The sequence below is a fragment of the Crassostrea angulata genome, chromosome 5 (genome assembly GCF_025612915.1).
Source record: "Crassostrea angulata isolate pt1a10 chromosome 5, ASM2561291v2, whole genome shotgun sequence".
Lineage (NCBI taxonomy): Eukaryota > Metazoa > Mollusca > Bivalvia > Ostreida > Ostreidae > Magallana > Magallana angulata.
In genome coordinates this window covers 21392981-21406990 of record NC_069115.1, presented here as the reverse complement: position 1 = coordinate 21406990, position 14010 = coordinate 21392981, and the positions used below count along the sequence as shown (strand labels likewise).

At 33.7% G+C, this 14010-nt stretch overlaps 1 protein-coding gene across 3 annotated transcripts in view; it reads right to left on the bottom strand.

Moving 5' to 3' along the window:
• LOC128184160 (pyrokinin-1 receptor-like) overlaps positions 1-14010 on the bottom strand; it is a 32851-nt gene that overhangs the window by 3801 nt on the left and 15040 nt on the right. The window contains exons 1-2 of one of the 3 annotated variants that reach the window (XM_052853517.1): positions 11351-11905; positions 12-551 (exon numbers count right to left, since the gene is read on the bottom strand). In XM_052853517.1, the coding sequence (XP_052709477.1) occupies positions 12-551; positions 11351-11705 (895 nt within the window). In that variant the 5' untranslated portion in view covers positions 11706-11905. Of the gene's footprint in view, positions 1-11; positions 552-9037; positions 9718-11350; positions 11906-14010 lie in introns of those variants that run through there. The other 2 variants (XM_052853518.1, XM_052853519.1) reach the window with 2 other exon arrangements.

The window sequence follows — 14010 nt, the reverse complement described above, 5'->3', positions numbered from 1 at the left end:
GAAATTCGTACCTAGCATCTTTAGAACAGCTTTCCTAGCTCTAGCGGTCGTGGATAGCGCCCCTTTGTATTGGATTCCCATGGATGTATCCACTTCCGTCCTGCGCAGTCGAATTCCGATCAAAATATACATAATTGTTATAACAGTCATTGGAAGAAAAAAGAAAGCGAACGTTGACACTTGGAACATGACGATCATGCGCTTATGCCATTCTACAGGAATGTTGCACAATAATGTGTCTGTAATTGGCAGATTAGTCCTCGGATCATTCAGATAATAAAATGTGCGTGTGTGAAACGGATAGGGCAGAGCACAGCATGCTGATATTATCCATATGCAAATGATGCATTTGAAAGCTCTGGATTGTCGCGTCACTTTTTGTCCCGTTATTGGGTGACATATTGCGATGTAGCGTTCCACAGTGAATCCTGTTATGGTCAGCACAGATGCGTACGAGGTCCATTCTAGGAGGAAGGCCTTGAATATGCAAAATGGCTCGCCGAATCTCCATGGATACGCTTCCCAGATGGTGTAAACTTCCGGTGGTAACGCTACAACGAAAAAAAAAGGGAACGTTTCAATAGAATATGTGTCATAAATAAAATTTAATATACCAATATTTATCATAACGGGTGATTGATTGAGATAAAATAGTGTTTTTCTGCGTGGATGAATGTATCATGATAATCTATATGCTCATACAATTGATACTTCTAATAATTGTGATATAACATGATGGTCATAAAAAGCAAAATAATGGACGTGTACGGTTGTAGAAAACGCTTTAATTTTCATGTCTCGGAAAATTGATGTTCCTAATTTGATTTTAAAGTAAAAAATAAATGCAGAGCCGGTAATAAATTTTTCTTTGAAACAATTTCACCAATTTAATAAGATTGGTGTCAGATAAAATATTACACTTTGATACGAGATCCATTTCATTTGAATGTTATATAGCTTAGTCACAAGTTAAGAATATGGCGAAATTTTATATTAATAAAATGATGTTTTCTTTGAAAGGCAATGAAATGATAAAAGATATATCAGTGCGTCTGCATTTGCACAGAGAGAGAGAGAGAGAGAGAGAGAGAGAGAGAGAGAGAGAGAGAGAGAGAGAGAGAGAGAGAGAGAGAGAGAGAGAGATTTGCCAATGCTAAAGGCCTGGTATCAAACCATCAATTGAATCACTTAGCTGCTCCATTACATCTCCATTAAAATGGAATAACATTGTAGATGAAGAGTTAACGTATAAACAATCATTTAGATTTCGTATCCTGAAAACACTTTCTTTTCCGTTTTATGATATAGAGACAAATTTATAGCCCAACGAGCGAGGCAGATTTATAGCAAAGATGGCTGAGAGAACATCTTTTTTTCCTTTTTATGATATCATTATACGTTTAGGTTTCAGGGGCTTTCATAACTCAATATGCTTGACCAAAAAAAATATAAATGGCATAATAGGCAAAAGATTATACTGCTGCGGCGTTATGGAATGAAATATCACCTGAACATTCCGAAAAAATAGGTCTGGAAGGACTTTTCAACATGATTAGCTTCGCTCACTTGGGCATACAAATGCATTCGAATTTCTTCGAATCGCAATAATACACGATTTATATTCATTTCAAAGACACAAATTCTTTGAGCATCGGAATCTGGCGTAATTGGTATAAGGAACGGTTTGCAAACTATAAGGTAGAGATAATGAATAAATGAATGGGCTTCAAACCCAGAATAGAAATAAGTAAGAAATGTCTTTATTTAGAATAAACAGTCTTTGATAATGTGGAGACAATATCAGATAAAGATCAGTGCCGAAAAAACTCCAAACAAACATCTAGACCTATCTGATCGTTATATCAAATGTTTCGGTTACTGTAAATTCCTCATTTTACACGAATACGTAATTCCGCGATTCCGCTGTTTTTGTATCAAATCACGAGATGTAAAATCGCGATCACCAAATTTTTGTAATTATTTCCTGTAGTTCAAAACAGTCTGAAAAATAAAAGCAACATTTTAAAATAGTGGGGGTTGTTTCTCGCGATTTTTCGTGAATATTAAATTTCTCGCGTTTAATAAGAACGCTACAGTATTAAATATCTAAAATATAAAAGATTATAATTATTATGATTTTCCATGATTGAAATAAAACAAAAAATCACAGGAAAGAATATATTATTTAAAGTAAGACCTCGGACCTTTTGAAACAACTGTGGGTGGCCATATCATAAAGCCCTCACCCTCACTTAAAACCATTTGAGCAAGAGCTTGGACTTTCAGTATCATCTAATTGTCCATTTCTTACGTCAAAACAAGTTTAAAATGATGTGGTTTCAAGCGAAATATACATCGATTGTGTATGCTTAGCTCAAAAGCCTGACACGTCTTGTTGGTTTCAAAGAGCCATATTTGAGAGACCAGCAATGCAATAGACAGGCATAGATAACTTAGCTGTTTGACACAACTACCCAAAGTCCAAGCTCTTGTTAAAATGGGTCTAAAAAAAATTGCGTTTTTTTTAATGATGATACTAGTTATTAAAAATGCATTTTTGTTTGCAATTATTTCATGTAAAATTTCTCAAATTGTGACTAATGAAAGTAACTGTAAATTTTAAGCATGCGCGTTACAGTAATTCTAAACGAATATACTACCATCAAAATAGTTTATGAGTGTGGTGGGAGGTTGGGATGAATGTTTTACCCCAAATTTTTAACGATAATTGGGTTACTCTTGTACATGCACACATTAGTTGGCCAAAAAAAAATATAGAGGGGGTCCCGTGTACTTCTTTCAAAACAGGATGAGACAATCTTTGGAAAAACCGAAATATTAACATGATGTATCACACCGCCACTAGAACAACTCCATGTCAATAAATTTACCCGCAATTATTCGCCCTTAATCCACAAATGGCTGATCCAGTTTTTTCGGAATGGCGGAATCCAAAACGATTACAGCGTTAAATGTAAAGATATGTCAAAAGGCGGCCTCTATATGACAGTCGTTTCCTTCTTCAGACAGCCATTAGTTTGATAATCAGGCTATAATGGGAGTGATAGGTGGCATTCTTGTGCTTAAGTAAAAGCGAGCCAAAACGGAAGGAACAATATCTATACCGTATTGAGTCGGCGCCACTGAGTGAGGCGATTACGAGCAATCTGGGTAATGGAGGAACGTGTGGCTAATCCTTACATATCGTTCAAATCAAGATGAAGCCTCTATCAACTTTATTAATTTTAATTTAACCAGTGTCATCGCCTTTATTAGCAATGATGCTCTATATAGATTTACTGCAGATGTTCACTTTTATATATTAGAAATGATATATCTCGTTAACCCGGTATTTCGGTTTTCTTAGGAACGTGTATAAAACCTGATCAATCAATCAATCAATCAATCAATGAGCTTTTATTTATTTATTTATTTGTTCAATATAGGTTTCATCTTTCCATCGTGGCTCGCAATATTAAGCAAAAATTAGAGTATTTCAAGCAATGTATGGATATTTATTCCGTTTCTATGCCGTATCAACTCAAAAGATCGTTGATGCTGTAAGAACTGCCATCAAGCTATTCGAGCGGGGAATACTTAATATCCAAATCCTATCAAAATTCCTCTAACGGCTCATCGATTCACTATTTCCCTCATGTTTTGCATTGAAAATCAGACACCATTTTTTATGCTTTAATTATTGTTCACGTTTGTTGACCAATGTTTTTAAAAACGAAAACTACTATAAAAAAATAACTTAGATTGTACAAGTAGAATTCATCAACAATGCTTTAGGATAGAGTAGATTTCTAAACATGATTATTTCTTTAATTAATTATTGTCGATGTCACGTGGTTGAAGGGAGTCGGCGATAGGACTGTAGTAACAAATCACCATGCACCCAAGAAACAGTTTTAATTTGCGGTAATGGTGGGGGTTGTTTTTTTTGGGGGGGGGATGTTTTGTCGAACATTAATAAAAGTACCTTTTTATATTAAGTGTGCCCCCTTATTTTTGCATTGATAGACTAAAGAACAGATAATAATGAATTAACCAAATTATGATATATCATCGCAAAGAATATTTAGATTATGTATACGACCTTATAGACATGTACTATTATATAATACATGTTTGATTTACAGTCTAATCAGTATAGTACACGTACATATAGTACATGTACTAGATTAATTAAGGGGAAAGCAGAAGTACTGATAATGATAGTTTGTAACACGCATGGTGCCACTTTGCGCTATCCTGTTTATCCAAAAGTGAGCGAACAGCATCTCTTTTTAAGTCTTACAGTCTGATACGGAAACCTTATTTTAAGACAAATAAGCACTGTGATCTCTTTTCGTTGAAGTTATATTTATGATAAGAAGTTAATTAATAACATGAATACTAATTAAAGGTCCTCTGCAGAATTTTGCCCACATGGATTTTTTTTTACCGCGAGAATGTAAAAATGCATTAGACTATCGACATGTATTTGAGTTGCATGAAAATGCGCGAGTTTTGCACGTTTTCTTGTTAATTTTCCTTCCATAAAACAGTTGGTCCCCTGGGGTGTCGTCAGGGGGTGTGCTGAATACAGCCCACAGCATGCATTTATCTACGAGTGGCAGAATGCGGAACAGGGTCGTTAACAGAATTACATAGCATTCCCATGCTTCTTGGGATCACAGGAATTAAAAGAGTGTTGTAATATGGTACATCTGTCAAAACTTGTTTTTATACACAAAGGATGGGTTTAGAGTGTTTTCGCAGATTTGTGCAGAAACTGCAATTGTATCAATATCATTACGGATAAAAAGTTTCACGTTTGTGCCGACTTATTGCATGTACCTTAATTAATAGCTTAGTGTGAAAGTATAATAGTGACGCATGTAAGTCATGACATCAGTTGCATGCCCGAGAAAAAAGCCAAAAAACAAAAACAATTAGTCGCATAATAGACATAATTGCTTTCTTGATGCGACATTAACGTTCCCAAGTCATAGTTCCAGGTGATGAAGAGCATCTGAATAGGTATAAAGCTGTCATATATCGTAGACTCATGAAATGTGTCCATATTTTAGCTTTAAAAAATAAATTTCTTGATCGAGTTTCAAAATTATAAAGGAAATTTTTTATAAAATCATTGGAAAAATTACCTTAAATTATCATTTAATGGTCCATTCATTTTACGGTTTAACATACATGTGAAATTTGAAACCTACTACATCTATACATGCATGTATATTTCGAGAGCGTGAATGTTTTAGTTACGAGTAATAGTTTACAAAATCAGTGTGTTTTCAAGAGGAATGGAAGAGTATTCGAAAGGCTTTCTTGTGTATTTCAGACCTTTTAAATCCGATTTCTACAGAATTAAAGAAAATAGGAATTCGATTGGGAGAAAATTAACTAAGCATCCGTCTCGTGATTTCATTTGTTCAAATCCGATGACCTATTAATTTATTCCCTATTGGAAAATTTGCAACCATAATACGAAAAGTCAGATTATGTAACCCGGATTATGATTCATGATAATGTGTTTTAACATGTCATCCCACATTGTTTCGTCTTTTTTTAATGAAGGGGGGTATATTCACTACAACTACAGTCTAGATGAAATTTATCTTACAAACCGACATACATACATACTTATTGCCACAGAAAGACAGATCTTCGTTGATAAACATATACTTGTGCAATATGCGGAAACAATATGAACAAACGAGTGACATATATATCAACCATCGATCCGTTATTAAAGTAATAACACCAAAATTTATGGCGTTTCTTAGGGACAAATGATTTCATGCAGCCATTAACATTTAAGCCTGAAATATCATACATCACGGATAAGAAATTTATTACATAATATCTTTTCGATGACAAAGAGAAGTATATTCTATAGCATGATATTTAGTTGATGGTTTGCATTAAAGACGGGACTTCTTCTGTATGGATTGAATTTTATCAAGTCTTTTCAAATATTTTGGCTAAAACAAATATTTCTGTAAAATATTGAATTTTAATATTAATGGTTTTTAATGCAATTTCCTGAACTTACATGTGCATACTGATACTTAGAAAATCTGCAAGGAAAGTTGCAATTGATTTACCTATAATACAGAGATTCCCATGCAGTTGAGATTTAAATGAAACTTCGTTGATTGGTGTAAGGGTACAACAAGGACCTTTCTTTTACTACGAAATGGTGTTCATAGCTGGAAAACACTTGAAAAAGTGTTATAATTCCAAAATCAAATGATGCATTAGCTACAAATGGTATACAGTTGGCAAGACTAAACGATGTTAATCATACTAATGTTAATTAGTGAAATTTATATTATAGATATCAACAACTATCATTACTGGCAAAAGTTCGATGCTAATTGATTATCTTACATCTATCTTATAACAATTTTAAAATAAAAAACTAGATTTTTATCTTCTAAATAGCGATAACAAAAGATCTTAAAGTTACGATTTCGATGTATTCTTAGTATGATAACCCCACTATGAACTGTGCAATTGGTTAACATAAAATGCGGGTGAGGGAAAACTGGTTTAGAATTTTTTTTTCAATATATTTTATATACATTGTTACAAGAGGAAAAAAGCTCATGGCAAAAACAGTGCCAGGTCCATGAAAAAATGACGACTACAATTAAAAAAATTATTCATTTCAGCTCTGTGAATCTCTCTTTTGCACGCAACCATACACAACAAATTAATAACCTCTCAGTGCGAGAGAGATACCCCTCCCCTGTAGTTGCAGAATTATCTCTGAATGTAACCAGACCAAAGCACTAAACATTCATTGAGATTTCATCGAACAAATCTTCGGAGAACAAGAGTTTCAATGCACGAAGAGATCTTTATCCCTAGGGGGAAAAATCAAGTTTTTATTGGTATACACCAGAGAGAGAGAAAATAAAGCACTGTTGATGTTCACAGTATTTGATCAGCTTTCTCTTTATTAGAGCAATGGCAAAAAGTTCATGGTCACCAATTAAAACAGAAAAATAACACGCTATGCATTTTAAGATGCGCAACGATACTATATAGGTTCATCAGAGGGGCAAACATTATTACAAGTACTAGAGATTTCTCAGTCCAATTTTGTAGCAATCAAAATGAGCGAAATATTTTAAATTTAAAAAATTACATCTTTTCAGCACAATTGCATATACTTAGGATAAACTTAAGGAAACTGTTTTGTCCTTGTTGTGTTTTCATAACAAAAGTTTGATTTAATATTTCCTTCTTCCCACGTTTTAAATTGTTCCGTCGTACCGCCTACTGTTTTGGATATTGTCTACTTGGTCCGACATTCTTCTGTTCTGAATCAACAATGAAGCAATCAGAAAGTTCATTTCTTAAAAATGCTCCATCGAAGTATATTTTCCAATAATTCCCATAACCCTATGCCTTATGCATGGGTCCAATCAAATACAAGTCGATGATGCATGCAGGCATGCGGAAAGGTGAATAGCGTATGGCGATGTTCATTCTGATACTGATAAAATGATCTTTCATAACAAGTTACAAGTTACAGATTTTTCCCATTCATTTTCCAAAAAAAAAACCCATTGAAAACATCACATCAGCTTTTAAATTCAAGATGGATGTTTTATCTTCAAAGCATGTAACTTGTTATATATTTTTGCAATGATCCTTTTAATGGCCATTCATTTTCGATTCTTCATTCAAAATACTCCATTGATTGCAAAAGAGCGTTAATGATACTGAACATTATAAGCATCTGATAAAGATATCGAAAATAACCTAACTACACTTAAGGCACACGACATCTGACAAGTGACAATCTTGTTTACAACGTATTTTAAAAAACTCCTCACTGAATTTTTTTTTTATGACCAACACTTAATTCATTAATGAATAAAAGCAGGAAGATGAAAATCTTCATAAATGATGTCATTTACCTTTCCATGTGCTACCACTTACACTGGAAAAATCAAAGAGAATTTCAGACCGACATTAGTCATGATGAGACAGGGACATATGTAAGTGATGTTAATGGTTCGGAGTGATCCTTGAAGTTGTCTTATTCTCTGATGTCAAGACGAACTGCGTTGTCAAGTCAAAGTTATGTCAGTTCGTCTTGCTCTATTGTAACTCAGGACATTGACCTCATCCGGGCATTGTCTATCACTTCACGGTGACCCCCCCCCTCCAAAAATAAACAAAAAATACCTTATGAATATGACCCTCCTAAATCGAGTTACATGTCAATCATTTACCCCATTTATTTATTCCCAATTGGAAAACTCAAATGAAATAAGCGATGTATAAAGTATATATATTCTATTCATATTTTAAGAATCAGCTATAATAAATCATTTTGCAAAAAAATAAATGAATAAAATAAAATAACATTTAATGAATGTCATTCATTTTCCCCAGTTATATAAAAAAGTTATTAGAGAATCTTTTTAATGAAAGAGTGAACATAATGTTTACGACAGCTTCAAAAGATGTTCTTAGTAAGACATCTGTGGTATTTTGAACGCCGGTACTTTTTTGAAGCAGCCATTATAACTTTTCATTTCGTTTGATCCCTGACCTTGACATTATTTTGACCTGTTTAGGAAAAAAAACTCGTCAATACACTTGACATCCTTTATAACAGTATTAACCTAAAAAACACTCTAAGTAGCAATTGAAAGATAAATATGATAGTTACGAGAAATCTGCATCAATTTTATATGAAAATTGACAATTTCTATCGGCAAGGTTTTGCTTTAAATGGTGTAAATAAATCTTTTTCCTATATATAATTAATGAACAAAATTCAAGCAGTTACATGAACCTAAATGTTATTTCGGGGAAAATATTCATCATTTAATTTCAAGGCTTATTCCAGTTCAAACGCGTTGCATTTATACCATGTTGATTGCACCAACATCCGACTTCCTTGAAAATCCAGATGTTAAATTATTTATTTACCGTGTTAATTTGTCGAAACAGACGAGTGTCACGGCTTGGAAATTTACATACATATAATATTACAGACTGTACTCACCGACTGATATTGTAAGCAGATCAGACAGCGCGAGGCTCATCAGGTAGCAATTGGTCACCGTTCTCATATAGGCATTTTTGTAAATAACCAGAAACGTTAATGAATTACCCAACACACCACTCAAGTACACCACCATGTAAACAATAGTCAGTGCCACCACAAGACCGGTATCTCCTTGCTGTTTTCCAAGATAAGCAATAACGAACGATTTGGAATCAAACGATCCACTGTCATTCAACAAAGAGCCATTGTATCCCCCTTGATCTCCGCTCTGAACTGCAAGGTTCGTGGAATAATTGGAAATTTCCGTTAGGTTATTTCCAAATTGTATCAAGACCATTACACCAGCATTAAATCCTCGACCAAGGAAAACATTTAAGTAAAAAGATGAGAGCAAACAAGTTGTTATTTTTTCTCTCTCTCTCTCTCCACCGAACTGATCATTTTTTTCCTTTCAGCCAATGAATTCGGCAGGAGTCATAAGTGTTATGAGCCATAGCGTTTGATTCCAGTCGCTTAAAGTAAATGTTCTGCGAGGGGGAGAAAGTAGATCAATAGCAAAATAGCTCAAGTGAATCAAGTTCCTTAATTGGTTACCTTTAGTACGCGATGTCTTCTACCATACTGTCATTCTCTCTCAATGCTCAATTGCAATGATAAAGTTGTGACTGTTATTTTGCTAACCACGCGAGCAGCCATTGAGCGAGATCTAAATATGAACCACCTTTGATTGCATGAAGAAACATGACACTGCCGTCTGAAGAGACGAACTTTTCCTGTCATTTAAAACTTAAAACACTCTGTCATCTTTAATAGAAAACCCCCCAAAAAAGAACGCATCAGTTTTATGAGAAATTAAGTTTTGTTTTAATTATTAAGAGCTGACTTTTTGCGTAGGAATATAATTTAATGGCTATTAATGTGTTGCTTTTCTTTAAATTTGAGAGTGCTCAGCACGAGGAAATTACAAAAAAATAAATTCTAATTCAAACATTTACACCATTACGTTTTTTCTATCAATTTATCTATCTATCTATCTATCTATCTATCTATCTATCTATCTATCTATCTATCTATCTATCTATCTATCTATCTATCTATCTATCTATCTATCCATCCATCTATCCATCTATCTATCTATCTATTTAAAAAAATCAGTTGATTGAACAAATGTAAAGTACTTTTTCTGGGTGTTAAATTCGTCGTGCGTTCAAAAATCTCCAATGTTTACATTCTGAGTTCAGAAGGAGTTCAAACGCAACTATAGTGTTATATTTTATTAATGATTTTCCTGATTAATTATGAGATTGGGGTTTTTTTATTGGGAGAGGGGGGGGGTGTTTTTTGCATTGCCATTGGATAAGGACTGTGTACAACTTGATGCATTAGTAAATCTAACACATTAACAATGCAAAACGTGTTCTGAGGAAAGATCACAGAAGCAAAGCCGGAGGAGCTAAACATTTCTACAACATTTAACGTATTTCAATGATTAGTTGTACTATGTTAACCAATATCAAATACACATCTTTGTCATCAAATTTGCAAGCAATAAATGTTATGATCTAATCGGACTTTCATTCAACTTATTCTTTTGTATTGATCAAGGATAAGTTGAAAATTAAAACATAATAGATTTTTTAAACTAAATTTTATCTTCCAGCCAAGATCATGAGCGATACTTCAGCAAGGGACTATTCTGTTTGTCAATCATAAAGTTGAAACCAAAAATTAATCATTTTGTAGGTAGCAAATTCACAGAGAAGTACATGTACTTTAATTGCACCACACCATAGTTTTAATGGCATGAAACTTTCAATAAAGTTGAGTGCCATATTTTATTAAATAAAATTCATAGTAATCTAAATTAAGTTGTGAAATAATCTTGAAGGATTTTAAATATGGCCTAGAAATGTTTTTAAATTCTAACGCCGGCCTTTTTTCTAGAAAGGTTGTAAAGTTACTGGTATATGCGGCAAAAAAATTCCACAGTACACGAAGCTAGTAGAACAGTATATAGCTCCAACTCTGAAATATTCTGGCAAATATATAGTAATTACAAGAATGTTAAGAGATAAATAGTTATGAAATTGCCCATAGAACTCAGAACAAATATCATCCTAAAATGCAATAAAAATTTCAAAATATTTTAAACGTTTAAAATGCAATTTCAAAGCGCTTTACGAAAGTTTTCAATTAGCAACATTCGAAAACAAAACATAAAGAACAACTGAAAAACAAATACAACGAAAAATTTTAAGCGTGCAGTTTCAAAGCGTTTGACGAAGTTTTTAATTAACAATGACGACTTACCAAAAACAATGGTGAGGAGATCAGCCGTGGAGAGGCTTAACAAGTAGTAGTTCGTCACAGAACGCATGTACACGTTCTTCAGAATCACAAGTACCGTGAAAATATTCCCGACCAACCCGCTCAGAAGTATGGTCACATAGATAAACGTTAATAAACAAACGGTAACGTAGTTGATCTGACGTTCGCCAAGGTACAGTTTGACATACTCCTCGGTACTGAAATGGGGTCCAGTTAAATTGTTCCCATTGGTGATAACGTAATTCACGTCCCCCTGAAGTATGTCCAACTCCCTGGTACAGTTTTTCAGTTCGCAATAAATCCTGTCACCTGTTGAGGAGCTATTTGGATAGACCATGTTCGTGGAATAAACTTAAGAGTAGTAGGAGGAGGCCAAGAGCCGGCGTAATAGGGACTAACCTAACATTGATAATGCTTAGCGATTGTACATTGATTCACGGCCCCGTTATGCGGCTCGTTAAAGCCGGTTTCCATGTGCTAGCTACGCGTTTGAATCGTCATTCGGTGGTGACGTTTACAGGATTTCTTCAATCGGGTCATTAGTGAAACAAAGAGCAGACGACACCGCGGTACGGACATTCATGAACAGCAGGAGGGAGTTATTGAAAATCCGAAACGAAACAAAAGAATTATTCCCTTTTTTCTATAGTTTTCTATAGCAATACTGTTAAAACTGACAGTTTTCGTCAAGAATATTGCCCACCCTCCAATAAATATCAATTTTCTAATGGTCAAAATAAATTTAAAGAAAAAGAAACACGTTAGTAGTGTTAGCCTCGATTACCGAAGTACTCGTACGCACCTTTAAGGCCAAATTAGTTCCAAGAAAAACTAAGGAGACAGAAAAAAAAAGAATGAGGGTGATAATATATGGAAATTCTGTAAATTAATAAAAGAAGCCCCTTCTTCACTTTCATTACGGGCTAGCGTGTTTCAGCACACTTCAATTCAATTTCTCTCAAGCCCCTTGTCTCATAATTATAGCCTAGAATAAAAATATATGACGCGCTTTCACGTAAAAAGTACAGATAGTCCTTACTCGATCTAATGAAAAGTAATAACATCTGACAAGCTTTTAAAAGGCGGAGAGGGAAGATGTAAATGGCCTATTTCAATTCTGTGTTTTAATGTTGCAAACAGGATTTAACGACATTCCTTGCTGGTCATCAAAGAAATGGAAAGTCACCTGCTTTCAATGTTCTCTAAATTAAACCGAACCAGATGTTTTGCTAGGAAGTTGCGTTTTATTAAATTATGGTTATCTCTATATTAAATTGTCCAAATATTCATCGGGTCCCTCGTGGTATTTTGTCAATGAGAATGAATACTATAGCAGAAAGGAAACCCATTTATTTGAAATGCCTGTATAATTCAAGATCTCTGGAATGGTTGACGATAAAAAGAGTTATGCAATTTTTTTACACAATTTTCTCCAAGCTTTCAAGCGGTGTTTAATAATTGCCTTGTTTATGTTGAGTTTGCCGGGGTTTTTTTTTTGGAGAAAACATTTTTTTAATATTATACTTTTACCCTTGTACCCGATGTTTTATTATAAAAGATAAAAAGTATTCATTTGATTTTTGTTCTAAAGAACAAAAAATAAAATAAAGCATTTAAAGTTTTCCATTAAAAATTGCTCATAAAGAAAAAAAAAAACACACGTTTTTTTGTTGTTTTTTTACATGCAATGCGAACTAATGGAAAACCAAGATGGTTAAAAAACCAGCTGAAAAGAACCTCAACCTTATCACAAAGGCACAGGCTACAATTAATGTTAGGCTAATCAAAGTTGCAATGAAAGTAGAAGATCCTTAAATGGGCATCATTACGATTTGAGCTGAAAATTTTATCTTATTTATTTTTAGTTTGATGTTTCGGATGATTTCAGGTATTATTATTTTTTCTAATCATCAATCAAAATTAGAGAGTCGGTGTTCAAGTTACATGCAACTGTACTCCGCCATGGTACCTGATCCTACCTCTATCTTTTAGAGGTCCTTGTTGCTCTGCTTTGAATTTGTATTTTATTTTATGGATTGTTGAGATGGTTGACGGTTTGTTATTGTCATTTTTTCATGCAGAGTCCACAACTCTTTGTTATGGAAACAAAAGCTACAAGTTAAAAACAGTCTGCATGGAAAAAACATGTATATGCAATACTTCTTTATAATCGCCCATGATAGATGTAGAGAATTGATAAGTGTATGAATGCTAGTTTGTTTATTATAAAGAAGACTTAAAGATATCGTATCTATATGCATCATATTAATTTCTATGTACCAAATATCTTTTTTTCGCGTGTCGTAAAATTTGCGAAACCTATTTTGTTTGCGTTTGTCATTTTAAAAAGTTCCTGATAGAAAGCAGTAACATAAAATTTCAGCATAATAATTCGTATTTTTTGCGATCGCGAAAAATGCCAAAAATAGATAATCACGAAAATAACCGGATAAATTCGATACTTTATATGCATTGTAACAAGTCAAAGCGTTTTCATTTCTAAAGCTGTCGGTGAAGTATATCATAGTTATCGATTTGGCCGATTTTATTTAAGGAGGCTGGATGGTCAACAAAATAACCACTGAGACCTTAAAATTAAGGATATAATTAGTTTAGCTATTTATATATACTATTGTCTAGTA